This window comes from Apodemus sylvaticus, chromosome 15 (assembly GCF_947179515.1).
Source record: "Apodemus sylvaticus chromosome 15, mApoSyl1.1, whole genome shotgun sequence".
Taxonomy (NCBI): Eukaryota; Metazoa; Chordata; class Mammalia; order Rodentia; family Muridae; genus Apodemus; species Apodemus sylvaticus.
The window spans coordinates 84632919-84655145 of NC_067486.1; the positions used below are offsets into that span (position 1 = coordinate 84632919).

The following is a 22227-nucleotide window of genomic DNA, read 5'->3' on the forward strand; positions in this document are numbered from 1 at the left end:
TTAAGAGATTTTTGTGTTTCCTCTTTCATGTTCTTAGCCTGTTGACCAAACTTCTCCTGTATTTCTTTAAATGATTTTTGCATTTCCTCCTTATTGGCTTCTATCTTTTGACCCATATTCTCCTGGATTTCTTTTAATGATTTTTGTGTTTCCCTTGTAAGGGCTTCTAACTTTTGATCCATTTCCTCCTGAATTTCTCTAAGAGATTTATTTATGTCCTTCATGTGTTCCTGTAACAGCATCATGACCAGTGTTTTTAAATCCAAATCTTGTTTTTCTGGGGTTTTGGGGTATCCAGGACTTGCTGTTAATGGAGAATTGGGTTCAGATGCTGCCATATTGCCTTGATTTCTGTTAGTAATGTTCCTATGTTTGTCTTTTGCCATCTAGTTCTCACTGGTGTTAGTTGGTCTAGTCACTGGCTGGCACTTCAACCTCCTTTGAGCCTATCAGACTATTTCCACAACACTGGATGGCTCGGTTTCCCCTGGCACAGATTGCTGATGTGCTGCCCTCCTCTTGGGTGCTGTTGGAACCCTGGTGTGTCCTGCCCCAAGCAATGTTATGCTTGGGTTGTCTCTGTGGACTGAACCTGGTACTGCAGGTCTGTTCTGTCAGAGAGTGAAGATGGCAGTGGGGATCCTGCAGGGCACCGGCCTCACGCCTGGCTGGCACACAGACGAACCACTGCTCTCCTAGTTCCTGGGCGCAGGCAGCAGGCAGCAGCCAGCAGCTCAGTTGTCTGTGTCCCCAGGGGTCCTAGACTCAGGATAGCTCAGTACTTGGGGTCGCCTGTCTCGTCTGGCTAGGGACAAAGATGGCGACTCTGCCTTCTCCTCAGGGCAGAGTACCTGCACCTGGCTGGCCCATGGAGGAACCGCTGCTCTCCCAGTTCCTAGGTGCAGGCAGCAGCCTGCAGCTCGGTTGTCTGCGTCCCCAGAGGTCTTACACTTGGGCTAGCTTGGTACCTGGGGTCTCCTGTTTCGTCTGGTTGGGGACAAAGATGGTGACTCCGCCTTCTCCGCTGGACTGAGTCTATTGTTATCTTTCTTTACATTTGGGAAATCTTCTATGATTTTGTTAAGGATATTTTCTGTATCTTTGACCTGCGTGTCTTCTTCTTTCTCTATACCCATCATTTGTAGATTTGGTATTTTCATAGTATCCCAGACTTCCTTGGTGCTTTGTGTCCAGAATTTTAAAGATTTAACATTCTCTTTGACCAACATATCCATTTCTTCTACTTTGTCTTAATGCCTGACTTGACTTCATTGGTGAGGTTTTCCTCTAAGCTTTTCATTTGACTTTTGAGGTTTTATTTTTGTGTTTTGTTTCAGCATGGCTATTTCTTAGTTAAATTCTGTTTCTGTATTTTGAATTATTTATATTATTTAACTAAATTTTTTTGTTTCCACAGTCTTTGTTGAAGCATTTATTTATACCCACTTTAGGATCCTTGAACAGATTCATAATTGCTATTATATTTGCTATTATATATTCATAATTGCTATATAAAAGTGTTTGTTTTGTGCCTCAGCTAAAGTCCTTTTATCAAGGGTTATTACAGTAGGGGTCCTGGTTTCTGAAGATGGCATATTATCTTGGTTGTTCAAGTTTGTGTTTTTGAGATCTAGGCCCTTGGCGTTGCAATGTTGGTAGTAGTTCTTTGTGTGAATAACTTGTCTCATCTGTGTTGGCTATGTGTTGAATTCTGTAGTTGCTATTACTGCAGTCTGGTAGATTGTAGATTGGAGGAGTGATGTTTGGTTTTCATTCCTGGGGCCACACTGGGTTTTGAGGGTTCAGACTTCCAGCAAGTCCCGGATCATTACAGTAGATGAGATAGCTGCTATGCTAGTAGGTGGGAGAAAGGGACTGACTGGAGGTGTCTTAAATAGAGTTCAGACTCTGGCTCCATGGAACTCAGCATTGGCAGAAAAATGTCTGGGATTTCTTGCATACCTCCCCTCTTCATGTTGGGATCTGGTCTGGGTGGGATTGTACAGGTCTTGTAAATATAGACTACCATAATTGCTGCAAGCCATCTGCGTAGCTACCCTGCTATATAAAGGATAAGATATGTGGGGGTATAAAGAGAAATAGTTGTTTTGCAAAAGATGATTTATGTTTTTGCTGATGGTTTGTTTATTTTATTTTATTTTTTTTTGCTGGGGATGGAGCCCAGAGCTGCAGTCATGCTTGGCAAGTGCCCTGCACTGAAGTTCATCTTCAGCCTTCACTGTAGCTTTAGAGTTGTAAGTTACTCTTAGAAACCATGTATGAGAGTGGAAACCACTGAGTAGGATTCTACCCATGAGTCGAATTAGTTCTATGACTGTCTTAGTCAGGGTTTCTATTCCTGTACAAACACCGTGACCAAGAAGCAAGCTGGGGAGGAAAGGGTTTATTCAGCTTATACTTTGACGTTGCTGTTCATCACCAAAGGAAGTCAGGACTGGAACTCAGGCAGGTCAGGAAGCAGGAGCTGATGCAGAGGCTATGGAGGGATGTTTCCTACTGGCTTGCTTCCCCTGGCTTGCTCAGCCTGCTCTCTTACAGAACTCAAGAATACCAGTCCAGGGATGGCACCACCCACAAGGGGCCCTCCCACCTTGATCACTAATTGAGAAAATCCCTTACAGCCGAATCTCATGGAGACATTTTCTCAATCGAAGCTCCTTTCTCTGTGATAACTGCAACTTGTGTCAAGTTGACACAAAACCAGCCAGAACAATGACACACATGTTAGGTCTGTTTTATTTCAGTATACACATATTAAAAAGATATTAGAAAGTCAAATGGAATTTCTTGTTTCGCATTTTAGTATTTTTTTTTGAGAATTTCATGCATGAGACTGTATTTCTATCATTTCCACTCCCTCTATATCTTCAACTACATACTCAAAATTCCTTTCAAATTAATGGCCTGCTTTTTAGTTATTATTATTGTGCATATGTGTGCATGCACGCACACTCACATGCACACAAACACACGCATTGATTTGCTATGTTAGTGGGATGAGATAAGGCTCAGGAGGTAAAATTGTTTGTCACACCAACATGAAAATCTGAGTTTGATCTCCAGTGTGCACATAAAATCCATGCATGGCCATGTGCACGCCTGTAACATGAACTCTGACTCTTACAGTTTTCCTGCCCCATCTTCAGTGCTTTTGCCTGAACCCTAGGTGTAGGAGTTTCATGGTGGATACATCATTTGGAGCTGATTTCCCTACAGTTGGTCAGTTATTCTCTGTATTTTGACCAGTTGTGAATTTCTGTAAAAGTTTCCTCTGTGGAGTATAAGGATATGTACTTAGAATCCAGTAAGAGAGTGCATTGGTTTAGGAAAATGGTGGGTCTGAGATCTATAACTCTCTAGTCTGTGGTAGTTGTTTAGGTTTACAGTTCCAGCCATGAATTGATCCTATTGATCAGAACTTAAATTCAGTCAGACAGTTGTTGGTGACCCATAAGATAAAAGTGGCACTCTTGCACTATCAGGGGGACCTGCTGGCTGCTCGTTACTATGGTTCACAAGTTTTACAGCTAGTAGCACTGCTGAGTGATATTTTATTTTGACTGCTTGCATGAAACCTTCTGATATGAGATCTAGTTCTCAGAGACAAGACTTCCAGGTCAATTTGGGCTCCATTCTTCTAAGCCCAGTGCTTGATCTGTGTAGTATGAGTTTCTTTTTTGAGACAGGGTCTCTTGTAGCCTAGGCTAACCTCAAATGTTACTATGTTCTGAGTCTGGCCCTGATCTTCTTGCCTTACCTTTTAAAGAGGCATGTCCTACCATGCCCAGTGGTCAATAATTAATAGAAATCATGAATATTATATTAATGAATTATACAAATCATGCTTGGATTTTTTTTTTTTGTTTCCCTCAGGTGTATGTGGTAGGTGAGAGAGAAGCAGTGACCACCCACACCATCCTGTCTTCAAATGTAGTTGTTGATAGAGTCCAATACACCCTCTCCCTTTCTACTTACTGTATCTGTCTGTGTGAAAACTGGCTGGCATCGGTCACCCACATGCAGTTACTTACTCACTTTTCTTGGCCCGACAGAATTATCTCAAGCTGTAGTGGATGCAGGAGCAATTCCGCTTTTAGTTCTGTGTATCCAGGAGCCAGAAATTGCTTTGAAAAGGATTGCTGCCTCGGCCCTCAGTGATATTTCAAAACACTCCCCAGAGTTAGCACAGACGGTGGTGGATGCCGGAGCTATCGCTCACTTAGCCCAGATGATCCTCAACCCTGATGCAAAACTCAAGGTAATAAAAGTGACGTCATGGGGCAGACAAGCCAGTGCTTTCACAGTTAAGATAATGAAAGCATGTATGGGTTAATGTTACATAGTAAAAAGGATTAGTAAGTATAATTGAAAACATACAAAAATATATTATGTAGTTGGTCTAATATGTGAAAGTAATGCTATAAGGAGTATACAATTAAGACAGGCTTGGGAAGACTGTGTTTTGTTTGCCGCTGCTATGAGAAAAACACCATGACCAAAGCAGCTTGGTGCAGGGATGGGAGTAGGAGTTGGGGTGGGAGTGGGGGTGGGAGTGGGGGTTGGGGTAGGGAGGGAGGTGTCCATATCACTAAGGGAAGCCAAGGCAGGAGCTCAAGGCTGGAACCTGGAGGCAGGAACTGAAGGAGAGACCACGGAGGAAAGCTTATTATTACTGGCCTTATTTCCTGGCTTTCTCCTCCTCCTCTTCCTCTTCTTCCTGTTGTTGTTCTTGTCGTTGTTGCCCTCCTCCTCCTCCTTCAATAGCTCAGGTCTCTCTGCTTAGGGCTGGCACTGCCCACAGTGAGTTGAAATTTCCTACATCAAGTAGCATCGAAGACTGCCTCATAGATATGTCCAATCCAATCCGTTCAGTTCTTCATTTGACGTTCCCTCTTCCCAGGTGACTGTAGGACTGTGTCAAGCTGACAGCTGGAGCTAACTATGAAATTCCATTCTCATCAACTTGGACATATAAGCTCGTCACTTAAAACTAACGTTTTCTCTCTTGTTTGCCCCCAAGATCTAACATCAATGTCATAATATAAAATATACTACAATTTCAAAAGTCTTATAGTCTTTGTCAACTCTAACACTTTAAAACCCCACTCTCTTTAAAAATCCAGGGTTTCTTAACTGTGGGCTCTGTTGGAGTATGGAAAAATACTTTTCTTATCCCAAGATGAAAGCAAAACCAAACTCAACAGTATAAGTTAATCAATGTTTGATATCTGGGACCCACTTCTGGTCTCCAAAGATACCTCTCCAGCGCTGCCATCTGTAACACACACAGCTTGTCTGGTAGGCTCAGGCAGGCTTCACTCCACACCTGCCCCTATCCTTTGTAACTCCAATATGGTAGAGTTGTCCCTGTAACTGAGTCTGTACTCTTCACCAATAGTCTCTCCTGGTCTCCCTCTAGGGAGACTCGCTGTCACACAGTGCCAAGCCTCAGCTGCTCTCCATAATTTCTCTATGCCTTCAAAGCCATCACTGCTTGGGGATATTATAAATCTTTTAAAACTACATCTGAATTATGAGGTGGACTGTTGGATTCTGTATAATCTTTTTTTCCTTTCATTTCTGCTTGACAGCGCCAGGTCCTCTCAGCTCTCAGTCAGATTGCAAAGCATTCTGTGGACTTGGCAGAGATGGTTGTTGAAGCAGAGATTTTCCCTGTTGTACTAACCTGCCTGAAGGACAAAGATGAATATGTGAAGAAAAATGCTTGCACCTTAATTAGAGAGATTGCAAAACACACACCTGAGGTAAAACAAAACCTAAACCAAAACCCAAACCAAAACCAACCAACCAACCAACCAACCAAACAAACAAACAAAAAAACCAACTGAAAAGTAACTTCAAGATGCAACTCTAGAGACAAGCCGGGCGTGGTGGTGCACGCCTGTAATCCCAGCACTTCGGAGACAGAGGCAGGCGGATTTCTGAGTTAGAGGCCAGCCTGGTCTACAGAGTGAGTTCCAGGACAGCCAGGGCTACACAGAGAAACCCTGTCTTGAAAAACCAAAAAAAAAAAAGCAACTCTACTTTGTTTTAGTGAACAGCACACCAACCCTGAGCACAGTACCCCTGTTCTAAATGGTGCCAATCAAAAAGCAGCTCTGCATTGCTAAATATTCTGTAGGGCACAAAATTCCTTTCAGTTGAGAACCATTGAATTATAGTAATTTAGTTGGAGATTAAAATACTATTTCTAATCACTTATAGCGTTCCATTTTTCGTTTTAGCGTCTGTGGACCTCTGTCACCCTCAACATTGTATATCAGCTAGGATCAATGAGATGCTATGTTCCGTTTCTGGATTGTTTCAGACCACAGAGATCTCCTGGCCCAGGGTCAAGACTTGATTTACGTGTGAAGAACACCCCCCCCCCCCACACACACACAAAGCAAGCCCATGTCCTATCCTTTGTCTGTGCATGCTTCGCCTAGCCAGTTTTAATTTTATCACACACTAGTCTCTGTGTTTCATTTTTCTTTATTTGTATGGAATTTTTTGTAATATTGAGGTACATTCAGTTTTATAGTATTGCCAGCAAACAGGCAAGTGAGACTATTCCCAGTGTCTGAGCTTTCAGTGATTAATATAAGCTGAATAAGCAGCTAGTTATGAACTTAGCTCTAGGTGGAAGCTCTTAACATTATTATAACAGGGATAGAGCTTTTAGAGCTTTCTCTGTTGATGTGGAGAAAATTGAACTATAGAACAAGGTTCTTCACAGTGAGTGTTTGTAAACAGCAAGAATGTTCTCACACATCTCTTTAGGAAGGACAATAGTTTCTATAGGTCATATTTCAATTCTTAGCTCTTAGTTCCTTTTCCCTCAGCTCTCCCAGCTGATTGTTAATGCTGGAGGCGTGGCCGCCGTGATCGACTGCGTCGGGTCCTGCAAAGGGAACATCCGGCTGCCTGGCATCATGATGCTGGGCTACGTGGCTGCTCACTCTGAGAACCTGGCCATGGCGGTGATCATCTCCAAGGTGTGCTCACTTCGCGCTTAGTGATGTAGTAGGCTAAGCTAGGGTGGGGCTGTAAGCTGATGTCCTCCATCGTCAGAGAAAGTATAACTGAGCAAAAGGGTGAGAAACAGTCACCCAGTTTTTCCAGCTGCTCTGCTGTTGAGTTCAGTGCTTGCCGCCATGTTTCCTTGAGTGACCTTTAAAAAAGCTGAGGTCACAGAAAATGTTTTACTCAGTGCCTCGGTCCAATAATTATCATCACCTTTAAGTATCACTGTTATCTGAAACTTATCTGTTAAGTATATGCATATATTAAAAGGATTAAGCTGCATGTTTACAAACATGCCAAGCACACTATGGTTAAAAATGCCATGGCTGGGTTGTGGCACGTGCCTTTAATCCTAGCACTTGGGAGCTGCGTGGCTCTCAGGAGTTTCAAGTCAGCTGCATCTTCGTAGAAAACCCTTTCTCAAGGGTCAAAACCAAGCTGAACGAGATAAAGAAGAACCTGTTGTAAATGGCTGGACCATTAGTCATTTTGTCCGTTTCCAGTGGTCTCCACACCCCTCCCCTTCCTGTCACTTGGATATGGAGATAGCTCTCACAAATGGCTTCCTTCCTTGGGTACAGGCTGTAAGCATGGACAGACAGCAGACAGCAGGGCTGCCTTCCTGTTTCATTGCTCTGGGTGTTATTTTTATTTATTTTTTTATTTTGACTTATCAATCTATGACTTTGTATAAACTCACTATGTAGAGCAGTCTGGATATAGTAGATGCTCATAGAACATGCAGAAATATCGATCTTTTGACGAATGCTCTGGAGGCTGTGTGCTCACAGCCCGTGGTGAGCCTCTAGGTCAGCAGCACCGAGGATCTGCTTCTGGTTGTTAACAGAAGGTGCGTGCCTACTTACCCTGCTAATGAGGATGAGGAACAGCCTCGGAGTGTCATCTTCTATCTGTTCCACGAAGATGCTCTGTCCTTTTAACCGTTAGGCTGTTTGTTTTGGTTCTTCTGTTATCACAGGCCATGGCAGGGACTAGAGCACTGGAGGCCTTTTAGATGAGTGGCCGTAGGGTATGACTAGGTGTTTGCTCCTTAGCTTCCCTGTGGGAAGACTGAAGCAAGTGCAGCAACTGATTGCCTCCCATGCATCCAGCTCAAGTACCAGGGAGGCCTGCTGCTCTGTGGGGAAGGGGGCTGCAGTCCTGCCTGTGGTTCTCCACTTTCCTGGAGAGCAAAGTGGTGACAGGAGTTTGAGATAAAGCACAGAGCAATGCAGCACTGTCTCCTTGTCCTAGAGATAATGCCTTAACACTAAAACAAACAAAACAAGCCAGTTCATTTTTTTTGAGATTACAATATAATTATATAATTTTCTGTCTGTATACCAATTTTCCAATATGAAATGGTCAGCTCTGAAAACATATACATATAAATAAAATTATACCAACTGGGCAGATCATATCCATGCATTTAGAAACAAACCACCTCCACCACCATCAATTAATGAAGAAAGAGGCCATGAATTTGGAAGAGTGCAAGGAGGGTTCAATGGGAAGGAGGGAGGAAAGGAAGGTGCCTAGTATTTAATGGCGCCCTGTAACTCCTCATGTCACCGGGTATTTATAACCGCTGGGCCTGTAAGGCAGAGCTAGGGATTGGGTCCAGGAGCTCTTTGCCTCTCCTCCTCTCTCTCAGTCTTGTTACATCTACAAGTTTAGGCTCCTTAGAGTGTTATGTCACTCTGAAGATAGGTCTGGGCTTTTGTATTGATGGACACAGGAAAAAAACGGATGAAAGACTACGGTAGTAGTAGTCTCCTCAGGAAATTGACAAACAGTAAGGGGAGGGGAGCAAATATGCCTAATCATTTTAACCTTTACCTGGTATCATGGCCTTTTGATACTGAGAGGATTTTTTGGTACTAAATTTGAGGTAATTATTACTGTCTCAAATTAGAAACAATATGCTTACCAAGAGTCTGGAATAAGAATTTTATTTGTTTTCCTTAGGGACACAAACTGTGATGTGTTTGAGGTGTTTAAGTTAATTATGTTTTTACTATTTAGTTAACATTAATGTAATGATAAAATGTAAGCATACACTAGTAGCATAAGCTACTAGTATAAAAAAGTTTCATTCCTACATAATCAATGTGTGAGGATGATCTAAACTGAACTTAGGTTGACCAAAATTAATAAACAAACATGTGTGACTTCAAGAAAGATGTAAGTGATTTATATTCCATTTGCTCATATTATTGTAATTTTAGTTTATCATAATCATGTTCTCAGCTTTACTATAATTGGTAAAAATTAAATTAATGTGTGTGTGTGTGTGTGTGTGTGTGTGTGTGTGTGTGTGATGTTGAGGAACACTGAATCCAGGGTTGCATGTACCCTGGCAAAGCTCTATCTTTGGCTAACTTTTTAAACAAGAGAATGAATGTTTATGATGATAAACAGTTTTAGTTGGTCACAGTAGTACTTGATTTTGCCTGCTGTGTGGCATCTGTTCCTTTGAATGTACCTCAATCAGGGCAGTAAAATTTAATAGAGATGCCAGGGTAGTTAAGTTAGCTTGTTATAGATAATTAATACAGTTTGGTTCTAGTGAGTTTGTTACCCTAAATGGCAGGCCTTCTTAGGAAAACGGGATGAAGGCAAAAGTGAGTTCTTTTGATGTCTGAGAGACAGGGAGGATTCCTTAAGTCCATTCTAGGTTTATATATAACATTTGCTGTTTGGGTCCCTGGTAGGGTGTACCCCAGTTGTCAATCTGCCTGTCAGAAGAACCGGAAGATCATATTAAGGCTGCTGCGGCCTGGGCCTTGGGGCAGCTGGGAAGACACACTCCAGAGCATGCCAGGGCTGTAGCTGTCACAAACACTCTGCCAGTTCTGCTGTCTTTGTACATGTCACCGGAGAGTTCTGAGGACTTGCAGCTGAAAGTGAGTGGTTTGGGGAGATTAGTTAGATATGACTAGTTTTTATTTTTTATTAGATATACTCTTTATTTCAAATGTTGTCCCCTTTCCTGGCCCCCACCCAGAAAATCCCCTAACCCATCCTCCCTCCCCCCTGTTCACCAATCCACCCACTCCTGCTTCCCTGTCCTGGTATTCCCCTACACTGTGCATCAAGCCTTATCAGAACCAAGGGCCTCCCCTCCCTTTGATGTCCAACAAGGTCATCCTCTGCTGCATATGCTTCTGGAGCCATGGGTCACTCCATGTGAACTCTTTGGTTGATGGTTTAGTCCCTTGGAGCTCTGGGGGTACTGGGTGACTCATATTGTTGTTCTTCTTAAGATGCTGCAAATCCCTTCAGCTCCTTAGAAACTTTCTCTAGCTCCTCCATTGGGGACCCTGTGCTTAGTTCAATGGCTGGCTGACAGTGCCCCCCTCTGTATTTTCCATGCACTGGCAGAGACTCTCAGGTGACAGCTATATCTGGCTCCAGTCAGCAAGCACTTGTTGGCATCCAGAATAGTGTCTGGGTTTTGTAACTGTACATGGGATGGATCCCTAGGTGGGGCAGTCTCTGGATGATCTTTCCTTCAGTCTCTGCTCCACACTTTGTCTCTGTATCTCCTTCTGTGGGTATTTTGTTCCCCCTTCTAAGAAGGACCAGAGTATCCATACTTTGTTCTTCCTTTGTCTTGATCTGCATTTGGTCTGTGAATTGTTTCTTGGGTATTCCAAGCTACTGGGCTAATATCCACTTATCAGTGAGTGCATGCCATGTGTGTTCTACCTCACTCCGGATGATATTTTCTAGTTCCACCCATTTGTCTAAGAATTTCATGAATTTTTTTTTAATAGCTGAGTAGTACTCCTACTCAGCTTTGTAAATGTACCACGTTTTCTATATCCATTCCTCTGTCGAGGAACATCTGGGTTCTTTCCAGCTTCTGGCTATTATAAATAAAGCTCCTATGAACATAGTGGAGCATGTGTCCTTATTACATGCTGGAGGATCATCTGGGTATATGCCCAGGAGTGGTATAGCTGGGTTCTCGGGTAGTATTATGACCAATTTTCTGAGTAATTGCCAAACTGATTTCCAGAGTGGTTGTACCAGCTTGCAATCCCACCAGCAGTGGAGGAGTGTTGCTCTTTCTCCACATCCTCGCCAGCATCTGCTGTCTCCTGAGTTTTTGATTTTAGCCATTCTGATTACTGTGAGGAGGATGGTTGCTTTACTTTATATTTCCCTGATAACTAAAGATGTTGAATATTTCTTTAGGTGCTTCTCAGCCATTTTCTCAGTTGAAAATTCTCTGTTTAGCTCTGTACCCCATTTTTTAATAGGGTTATTTGATTCTCTGGAGTCTAACATCTTGAGTTCTTTGTATTCATTGGATATTAGTGACAGTGTCCGCTGTGCCATGGTACTGAGTATTGGGCATAGGCCTGGGGGATTGACAAAAGACACAGACACAGGTCATTGAGTAAGGAGAAGGCCAAAGCTTTACTGAGGGACCCGCAATATATACCAGAGGCCAGGAAAAACAACAGGAAAAAGTAATTACAGTCATAGGTCAGGCACCTGGGAAGTCCCTACCACACCAGGCAGGAAAACAGGAATCAAGCTAAGCTGCAGGATGTTTTGCTCTCAGGAAACCTGTGCAAACAGCTCAGCTGGGGGAGTTGAGCTAAGCTCACTGATGCCGAACATATTAGCCCTCTGCAGGATGTAGGGTTGGTGAAGATCTTTTCCCAATTTGTTGGTTGCCATTTTGTCCTATTGACAGTGTCCTTTGTCTTACAGAAGCTTTGCAATTTTATGAGGTCCCATTTGTTGATTCTTGTTCTAAGAGCATAAGCCATTGGTGTTCTGTTCAGGAAAATTTCCCCTGTGCCCATGTGTTCAAGGTTCTTCCCCATTTTCTCCTCTATAAGCTTCATTGTATCTGGTTTTATGTGGAGGTCCTTGATCCACTTGGACTCAAGCTTTGTTCAAGGAGATAAGAATGGATCGATTTGCATTTTTGTACATGCAGACTACCAGTGTCATTTGTTAAAAATGCTTTTTTCCACTGGATGTTTTTAGCTCCTTTGTCAAATATCAAATGACCGTAGGTATGTGGGTTCATTTCTGAGTCTTCAGTTCTATTCCATTGATCTTCCTGCCTGTCTCTGTATCAACACCATACAGTTTTTATCACTATTGCTCTGTAGTAGAGCTTGAGGGCAGGGATGGTGATTCCACCAGAAGTTCTTCTGTTATTGAGAGTAGTTTTTGTTATCCTGGGTTTTTTGTTATTTGCTCTTTCTTGCTCTATGAAGAATTGATTTGGAATTTTGATGGGGGATTGCTTTGAATCTGTAGATTGCTTTTGGCAAGATGGCCATTTTTACTATATTAATCCTGCCAAACCATGAGCATGGGAGATCTTTCTATCTTCTGAGATCCTCTTTGATTTTTTTCTTCAGAAGCTTGAAGTTCTTGTCATATAGATCTTTTATTGCTTAGTTAGAATCACACCAAGTTATGTAATATTATTTGTGATTATTGTGAAGGGTGTCATTTCTCTAATTTCTTTCTCAGCTTATTTATCTGTTGAGTAGAGGAAGGCTAGTGATTTGTTAGAGTTAATTTTGTATCTAGGCACTTTGTGGAAGTTGTTTATCAGCTTTAAGAGTTCTCTGGTGGAATTTTTGGGGTCTCTTAAATATTCTATCATCAGCAAATAGTGATATTTTGACTTATTCCTTTCCAATTTGTATCCCTTTGACCTTCTTTTGTTGTCTAATTGCTCTAGCTAGAACTTCAAATATTATATTAAATAGATAGCAAGAGAGTGGTCAGCCTTGTTTGGTCCCTGATTTTAGTTGGATTGCTTCAAGTTTCTCTCCATTTAGTTTGATGTTGGCTATTGGTTTGCTGTATATTGCTTTTACTGTGTTTAGGTATAGGCCTTGAATTCCTGATCTTTCCAAGACTTTTAACATGAAGGGATGCTGAATATTTTCAAATGCTTTTTCAGGATCTAATGAAATGATCATGTGGCTTTTTTTCTTTGAGTGTGTTTATGTAGTGTATTACGTTGATGGATTTCCTTATATTGAACCATCCTGCATCTCTGGGATGACACCTACTTGATCATGTTGAATGATCATTTTGATGTATTCTTGGATTTGGTTGGCAAGAATTTCATTTATTTTTGCATCAATGTTCATAAAGGAATTTGGTCTGAAGTTCTCTTTCTTTGTTTGGTCTTTGAATTAGGTATAAGTCTAATTGTGGCTTCATAGAATGAATTGGGTAGTGTTCCTTGTATTTCTATTTTGTGGAATAATTTGAAGAGTATCGGTATTATGTCTTCTTTGAAGATCTGATAGAATTCTCTACTGAACCCATCTGGCCCTGGGCATTTTTTTTTTTTTTTTTTTGGTTGGGAGACTGTTAATGACTTCTTCTATTCCTCAGGGGTTATGGGACTATTTAGATGGTTTATCTGATCCTGCTTTAACTTTGGCACCTGGTATATGTCTAGAAAAATTTCCATTTCATCCATATTTTTCCAATTTTGCTGAGTATAAGTTTTTGTAGTAGGATCTGATGATTTGTTGAATATCCACGGTTTCTGTTGTTATGTGTCCCATTTCATTTCTGATTTTTGTAATTTGGATAGTGTTTCTGTGTCCTCTGGTTAGTCTAGCTAAGGGTTTATCTATCTTGTTGATTTTCTCAAAGAACCAGTTCCTGGTTTTGTTGATTCTTTGTATAGTTCTTTTTGTTTCCATTTGGTTGATTTCAGCCCTGAGTTTGATTATTTCCTGCTGTCTACTCCTCTTAGGTGTATTTGCTTCTTTTTGTTCTAGAGCCTTGAACTGTGCTGTTAAACTGCTAGTGTAAGCTCTTTCCAGTTTCTTTTTGGAGGCACTCACAGCTATGAGTTTTCCTCTTAGCACTGCTTTCATTGTGTCCCATAAGTTTGGGTATGTTGTGCCTTCATTTTCATTAAATTCTAAAAAGTCTTTAATTTCTTTATTTCTTCCTTGACCAAGTTATCATTGAGTAGAATGTTGTTCAGTTTCCATGTGTATGTAGGCTTCCTGTTGTTTTTGTTGTTATTGATGACCGGCCTTAGTCCATGGTGATCTGATAAGATGCATGGGATTATTTCAATCTTCTTATATCTGTTAAGGTCTGTTTTATGACCGATTATACAGTCAATTTTGGAGAAGGTACCTTGAGGTACTGAGAAGAAATATTCTTTTGTTTTAGGGTAAAATGTTCTATAGCCATCTGTTAAATCCATTTCGGTTCATCACTTTTGTTAGTTTCACCGTGTCTTTGTTTAGTTTGTGTTTCCCTGACTGTCCATTGAAGAGAGGGGGTATTAAAGTCTCCCATTATTATTGTGTGGGGTACAATGTGCACTTTGAGCCTTAGTAAAGTTTCTTTTATGAATGTGGGTGCTCTTGTATTTGGAGAATATATGTTAGAATTGAGAGTTCATGTTGGTAGATTTTTCCTTCGATGAGTATGAGGTGTCCTTCCTTATCTTTTTTGATTACTTTAGGTTGAGAGTTGATTTTATTTGATATTAGAATGGCTACACTAGCTTGTTTCTTGGGTCATTTTGCTTGGAAAATTGTTTTCCAGCCTTTTACTCTGAGGTAGTTTCTGTCTTTGTACCTGAGGTGAGTTTTCTGTATGCAGCAAAATGTTGGGTCCTGCTTATGTATGCAGTCTGCTAGTCTATGTCTTTTTATTGGAGAATTTAGTCCATTGATATTAAGAGATATTAAGGAGAAGTGATTGTTGCTTCTTGTTACTCTTGTTATTAGAGACGGAGTTATGTTCGTGTGTCTCTCTTCTTTTTGGTTTGTTAAAAGATTATTTTCTTGCTTTTTCTAGTATGTAGTTTCCCTCCTTTTGTTGGTGTTTTCCATTCATTTTCCTTTGAAGAGCTGGATTTGTGTAAATTTGTTTTTGTCATAGAATACCTCGGTTTCTCCATCTATGGTAATTGAGAGATTTGCTGGGTATAGTAGTCTGGGTTGGCATTTGTGTTCCCTTAGTGTCTGTATGAAGTCTGCACAGGATGTCCTGGCTTTTATAGTCTCTGGTGAGAAGTCTGGGTTTTGTTTTTTTTTTGTTTTTTTTGTTTTTTTTTTTTTTTGTTGTTGTTGATGATTTTTTTTTTTTTTTTTTTGGATAGGTCTACCTTTATATTACTTCAGCTTTTCCCCTTACTGCTTTTAATATTCTTTCTTTGTCTAGTGCATTTACTATTTTAATTATTATGTGACTTGAGGAATTTCTTTTCTGGTCAAATCTATTTGATGATCTGTAGGCTTCTTGTATATTCACGGGCATTTCTTTCTTCAGGTTATAGAAGTTTTCTTCTATAATTTTGTTGAAGACACTGGCACTTTAAGTTGGAAATCTTCACTTTCTTCTATACCTATTATCTTTAGGTTTGGTATTCTCATTTTGTTCTGGATTTCCTAGATGTTTTGTGTCAGGGGCTTTTTGCATTTTCATTTTCTTTGACTGTTGTGTCAACGCTTTCTATGGTATCTTCTGCACCTGAGAATCTCTCTTCTATCTCTTGTATTCTGTTGTTGATGCTTGCATATAAGACTCATGACTCCTTTCCTAGGTTTTCTGTCCACAGTTGTTTCCCTTTGTGATTCTTTATTGTTTCTACCTCCATTTTTAGATCCTGGATGGCTTTGTTCTATTCCTTCACCTGTTTTCTTTGTGCTTTCCTGTAATTCCTTAAGGGCTTCTGCCTGTTTACCTGTGTTCTCCTTTATTTCTGTAAGGGAGTTTTTTACTATTCTTAAAACCCTCTATCAGCATCATGAGCTGTGATTTTAAATCCAAATCTTACTTTTCCGGTGCGTTGGGGTATCCAGGGCTTGCTTTTGTGGGAGAATTGAGTTTGCATGCTGCCATGTTGCCTTGATTTCTGTTGGTAACGTTCCTGTGTTTGCCTTTCACCATCTGGTTATCTCTGGTGTTAGTTGGACTTGCTATCTCTGGCTGGTGCTTGTCCCTCCTGTGGGTCTGCAAGCCTGTCTCAGCATTCCTGGGTGACCAGCTCTCTCCTGGTACAGAGTTCTGTGACACTGCCCAGCTCCTGGGTGCAGGTGGTGCCCAACTGACCCTGTCCTAGCTGCTTTGCCACTCCTGTGTTCCCTGCCCTCCTGGCTGTACCTGCCTTTTCTGTAGCTGGAGAGAAGATGGCTGCCTCACCTCTAAACCTGGGAGTCAAATCACTCCCTTCAGACCAGTTCTCCCCTGGCAGAATTGGTGCACAGGTGGCGGTGGCACTACCCAGTTCCTGGGTGCAGGCAGGGGTGGGGGGTGGGGCTGGCAGACCTTGTCCCAGCTGTTCTGGCACTTCTGTGTTCCCTGCATACCTGCCTGTACCTGCCCGCTCAGTTGCTGGAGAGAAGATGACTCACCAAGGCAACTTTTATAAGGAAAACATTTAATTGGGGCTGGCTTACAGTTTCAAAGGTTCAGTCCATTATCATCAAGGAAGGAGCATGGCAACATCCAGGCATACATGGGGCTGGAGGAGCTGAGAGTTCCATCTCTTGTTCTGAAGGGAGCTAGCAGAAACTGGCTTCCAGGCAGCTAGAATGAAGGCATTAGAGCCCACTCCCACAGTGACACATCTACTCCAACAGGGCTACACCTCCTAATAGTGCCAATCCTCAGTACCAAGCATATACAAACCATCATAATAAGTAAACTAGTTTCATTTACAAATGTAGGACTATAGGCTATGAAACGTTAATATTTTACATGCATTTTTCTTTGTATTTCAATAGAGTAAAAAAGCCATAAAGAATATCCTCCAGAAATGTACCTACCTGCCAGCCCTCGAGCCATTCCTATACGATGCACCTCCCAATATCCTGAAGCATGTCGTTGGGCAGTTCAGTAAGGTAAGAACAGCAGACTCACTGGTCAGCTTGCTGCTTTCCCGTTTGCTCCTGCAAGAGGGACTGTGGGCTTTAGTACTGAATTCTTCATTCCTGCCCGTATGCATTTACACAGACAAATAGGTTAAAACTCAGGCAATGCTAACTCTTCCTGCTTTTTAAAATTATGCTCAGGAAGTACCTAGCGTGTCAACACATAAAGCATTACAGTTGAGCTGGCAAGGTAGCTCACTAGGTAAATGTAATTGCCATACAAGCTTGGTAACCTGAATTGCATCCCTGGAACCCATGGCGGAAGGAGAGAACCTGAAAAGTTGTTCTCTGACTTTCGCATGTGTGCTGTGACCTGCACAGGTCCTCATTTATGCATAGTAATAATAATAATTATAATATAACAATGATATAAAATTTTAAAGAGGTGATTCCTCTCCCCTTCCCCCCTGCTACTTTTCATTGATAAATATCTATTCATTGTTCCCAGTGCCCTTTAATCTCAGACATCTAGGACCACAGGAAAGATCTTTATTAAAAAGGAAGAAAGAAGAAAATTCTGAGACCCTGTAATATTTTTCAGAACCTCTGCCGTTTGTTACAGATTTTGGCAGTCATTTAGTCATGCTCATTTGTTTCAAAATGTTTCAGTTTAAACTTTTTGTATGTGCGCATTTGCTCACATATGTATCTGATACTATGTGGAGGTGGAAGAGGGCACAGGTTGCTTGGAGCTGGAGTTACGGATGGTTGTGAATCACCAGGTGGGTGTGGGAATTGAACCCTCTGCAAGAGTCAGTGCTGGGCCACCTCTCTAGTCCTGCATATTCACAGCTTTAGTTAAAAATTAAGAAATGTGACTGTTTCTTAAATACTTTCTTAAATAATTGCATGTTCATTATATATCATGTAAATAAAAGTGCAATAGAAATGTTAAGTTGAGAAATGTGGGTGACAGCTGACAAGGAAGGACCCCATGATGGCCACAGTGTGTCAGATTCAGTATTTGGCTCCTGAGAACTACTGAGACTGTGCTTTATATATTTGACAAAGCAAAAAGAGCCCAGGTCAGTCACCAGCAACAATGGTTTTGTGTGGGATTAGAAGTTATTGTTTTGTGCTCAATATGTACCCGAGGTTTTTCATATATTAGACATATGCTCTGCCCTTGAACTGTAACCCCAAATACATTCTAATTCTTTGGCAAAGACTTGACCCTTCAAAGCCTGTTTGGTTAGATTTAAGTTGGGAATAGTAAGTGCTTTTTTAAATTATAAACATTAAATGAGATGGTATATATTAAGAAGTTATTTTAGTTCAAGACACATATTAAATAACTAAAAAATGAAAACAAAATAGCCAAGTATTGTTTTAAAGAAATCAAATGTTCAAATCTGTCACCATGGTACACACATTTAATCCCAGCTCTTGGGAAGCAGAGGCAGGCCGATCTCTGTGAGTTCAGACCCAGCCTGGTCTACATAGCAAGTTCTAAGTTAGCCAGGGGTACTTAGTTAAGAATCTGTCTCAAACAAACAAAAAAAACAAAAAAGTAAGAAACAACATGCAAGTGTTGAAGACAATTGCCACTTTGACTAATTAACGGAAGAGGACATGTTCATTTAAATACTCTTACAGAGCCACACCAATGGGACCCTCTGGTTGCATACTGTATTTCTGCAACTAATGAACAAGAACAAGTCTCACTGTGTAGGTCCAACTGAACTGGAGTTTATTCCTGATTCTCCTGCCACCTCCTAATGCTGAGACTGCTGATGTGAATCTCACCACTTTAAAGTAGATTCTATAGTTAAGTAAGCTTCCTACAAGGTATTCACCTGAAAGCCAGGTTACAGATTGCTTTCAGTTCTCTGCTTAACTGACCTTTAAGCATAGTTGTTACTGCAAACAGTTTCCCTGAGATGACGCCACCTCTGAACAAGGTTCTGTGTAACAGACACCTGTGCTCTGTCTTCCTCTGTCCAAGAAAATGGTGGACTGCTCTTTCCCTCTCTATGATTTGTGTAGATAGAACACTACATTTTACATGGAGAAATCTGGCCCATTTTTTACTTTCATGCCTTTTAGATGCTAAAATAGAAGCGGCTGGCTAATTTAGTCACCAAGAGGGAGCAGTAAGGGTCATCCACAGATGTCAGCTCTGGAACAGTCTTTATAGTCTAATCTTTAGGTCAATGAGAAAGACATGCTACTCTTACTGAACTTGCTGAACATAGTGCTCATTGAACAATGGCCTCCAATGGTGACACATATACCACAGGAACACAGGAAGAGAGAGAGAGAGAGAGAGAGAGAGAGAGAGAGAGAGAGAGAGAGAGAGAGAGAGAAAGAGATGGATGAATAGGTTAGGGAGATGAGGAGGATCTGGCAAGAGTGGGGAAGAGGAAATATGATTAAATATATGAGAAAAATTAAATAGAAAAGAGAAAAAACAGTAGAATATGTGGGAATTAGACCACCAAAATCAAGGGAACTGAAGATGCTGTCTCATAATATAACATCTCTTATGCACGTGTCTTTGACAATGTTTGCTGCCAGCAGATGGGATAATTCGTTAAAGGCGCTTCCCTGTGTTTTTTCTTCCTTCCTTTCTTCCTTCTCTTCCTTCCTTCTCTTCCTCCTTCCCTCCCTCCTTCCCAGACTGGGGATCAAACCTAGGGATGTGCTCTGCCACTGAACTCTATCCTCTAGACCTTGTTTTCTGTTTTGTTTTATTTTGTTTTTTTTTAATTGGGACTCACTGTGTATCCTCAGCTGGTCTCAAATTCCTAGTCATCCTGGCTTGTGTTCCTCTGGCCTGTGTGCTGAGATCACATGTCCGCTACTTTACCCAGCCAGGAGCTTCTTAAAGTTAGGGCTGCAAACAATGAGTAGGAGCTCTGTAGGCCAGTGGGGCCAGTTCTGAGTGGTGGAAAGGCATTCCAGAGAGAAGGAGCCCAGTGCAAAGACAAGCAGTGCCCAGCATTTATGCACTTCATTACCGAGACACGGCTTCAGTTGAAGAGTGGCCTGGCAAGGAGGCAAGATATTTAGAAGTTGACCTTGTTAAGATGACCTGAAGAGGCCTTGTTAGGGTCCCTTGTTAGGGAGCTTGCCTTTTAGTTTCGAGAGGGGTGGCTGTGAGTAGGCTTTGCTGGGGAGTGGGTAATATTACCTTTGCTCATGATCAATGCCTTACTCCATTTCTGCAACATGAAAAGTTAAGATACTTTTCAAAAGAGTGTATTTTACTTCCAATTAGCAGCAGATTTGGCCTACTCTGTTATAGCTACACTGAGAATAAATTCTCTGCTAAATTATTTTCTGTAGTAAACCTCTAACTTGGGAAAGAAGAGATGATGTTTTGTGCACTTTCTCTTTAAGGTGCTGCCGCATGATAGCAAAGCCCGAAGGCTTTTTGTGACGAGCGGTGGACTGAAAAAGGTCCAGGAGATAAAGGCAGAGCCAGGCTCTCTCCTGCAGGAATACATCAACAGCATCAACAACTGTTACCCAGAGGAAATAGTAAGGTGAGGACGAGGGACTGAGTAGTTCAATATTACAACGGGTACGATTTTCAAATGAAATAAATTAGGTTTAGTTAGGGTTTCATTGCTGTGAGCAGATACCATGAACGTTGTACTTTTTACAGTGGACAACATTTAATTGGGGCTGGCTTACAATTTCAGAAGTTCAGTTCAGTATCATCATAGCAGGGAGCGTGGCAGTGTCCAGGCAGCTAGGAAGAGGGTGTCTTCACACCGGGCAGAACTTGAGCACAGGATCTCAAAGCCCTCCCCCACAGTGACTCACTTCCTCCAACAAGGCCACACCTCTTAATAGTGTCACTTCCTTGGGCCAAACCTTTTCATGTTAAGTGTGTAAATATGTGGACTTTGACATTCTACACGAGGCCAATGTGTAGCCTCTTTCCAATCTTTTACCTCATGAAAATGAAAGGTTTTTGCAATTCAGGAACTGAACCTAGGGCTTCATGATTGCCAGGCAAGAGCGTCACTGCTGAGCCCTGCTTGCAGCTCACATTAATATTTTAAAAAGCAAAGATGATTTGCAGAGTAGTAAGCCTTGCCTCAGATCATATAAACAAAGAAGAGAATTATTTGACCCTTTAAATAAAGTTTAAAAATGGAATAAAACAAGTCTTGACAAATACCATAAAAAATGAAAAAATATGACATCCTTATATTTTCTAGGTCATTACTAGAAAATACAAATTCTAGATTTAAAAACTTACATGTTATATGTAAACAATAGCTATTATCTGTTTTAATATTTAATAATTACCATTTCTAGGATTGTTTGTTATTGTTTTTTCCTTTTTTCCAGACAGGATTTATCTTTGTGTAGTATTGGTTGTCCTGGAACTAGCTCTGTAGACCAGGCTGGCTTTGACTCACAGAGATCCACCTGTCTCTGCCTCCTGAGTGCTGGAACTAAAGGTGTGCACAACCACTGCCCACCTATTTTCTTTGTAACATGTAATAAAATTTATTCTTTTTTATGAAATCAATGATTTTATTAATTGGGATACATTTTTTCTTTTTTTTTCATTCCATAATTGTTTTTATTCACATTATGTCCCAATCACAGCACCTCCCTCCACTCCTCTAAGTCCCTCCCTTATAAGTCCCTCCTCAAATTATCCCCCCCTTCTCCTTAGAGAAGGGGAAGCCCCCTGGGGTACCACCCACCCTGGGATACTTAGTCCCAGCAGGACTAAACATCTCCTCTCCCACAGAGGCCCAACCAGGCAATCCTGGTAGGGGAAGGAGATCCAATGGCAGAACAGAGTCAGAGACAGCCCCGCCCCTGCTCCACATGGAGAGCAAGCTGCATCTCTCTTACAAATGGCGTGTGGGTCTAGGTCCAGCCCTTGCATGCTCTTAGGCTGGTGGTTCAGTTTCTGTGAGCCCCATGGACCCAGGTTAGTTGACTTTGTAGATCTTCTTGTGGTGTCCCTGACCCCTCTGGGTCACTCAGTTCCAGCCCCCACTTTCCACAGACTCCATGGGCTCAGCTTGATGTTTGGTTGTGGGTCTCACATCTACTTTTATCCACTGCTGGATGAAACATCCCAGGGGACAGTTATGCTAGGCTTCTGTTTGCAATCATAGCAGATTATTATTAATAGTGTCAGGGGTTGGCCAGCCAAGGTTGGCTGTTCCCTAGGTCTCTGCTCCATCTTTATCCCTGCACTTCTTGTAGGCAGGACAAATTTTGGGTGGGTTGGGTTGATATCCCCCTTTTTCCACTGGAAGTCCTGCCTGGCTATAGGACGTGGCCACTTCAGTCCATA

At 41.5% G+C, this 22227-nt stretch overlaps 1 protein-coding gene across 2 annotated transcripts in view; it reads left to right on the forward strand.

Moving 5' to 3' along the window:
• The window catches only part of LOC127666040 (sperm-associated antigen 6), a 96727-nt gene that overhangs the window by 70106 nt on the left and 4394 nt on the right, over window positions 1-22227 (forward strand). Inside the window, exons 5-10 of one of the 2 annotated variants that reach the window (XM_052158741.1) lie at window positions 4074-4279; window positions 5613-5786; window positions 6867-7019; window positions 9762-9953; window positions 16806-16922; window positions 20295-20440. In XM_052158741.1, the coding sequence (XP_052014701.1) occupies window positions 4074-4279; window positions 5613-5786; window positions 6867-7019; window positions 9762-9953; window positions 16806-16922; window positions 20295-20440 (988 nt within the window). The remainder of the gene's footprint in view (window positions 1-4073; window positions 4280-5612; window positions 5787-6866; window positions 7020-9761; window positions 9954-16805; window positions 16923-20294; window positions 20441-22227) is intronic. The other variant, XM_052158742.1, reaches the window with a different exon arrangement.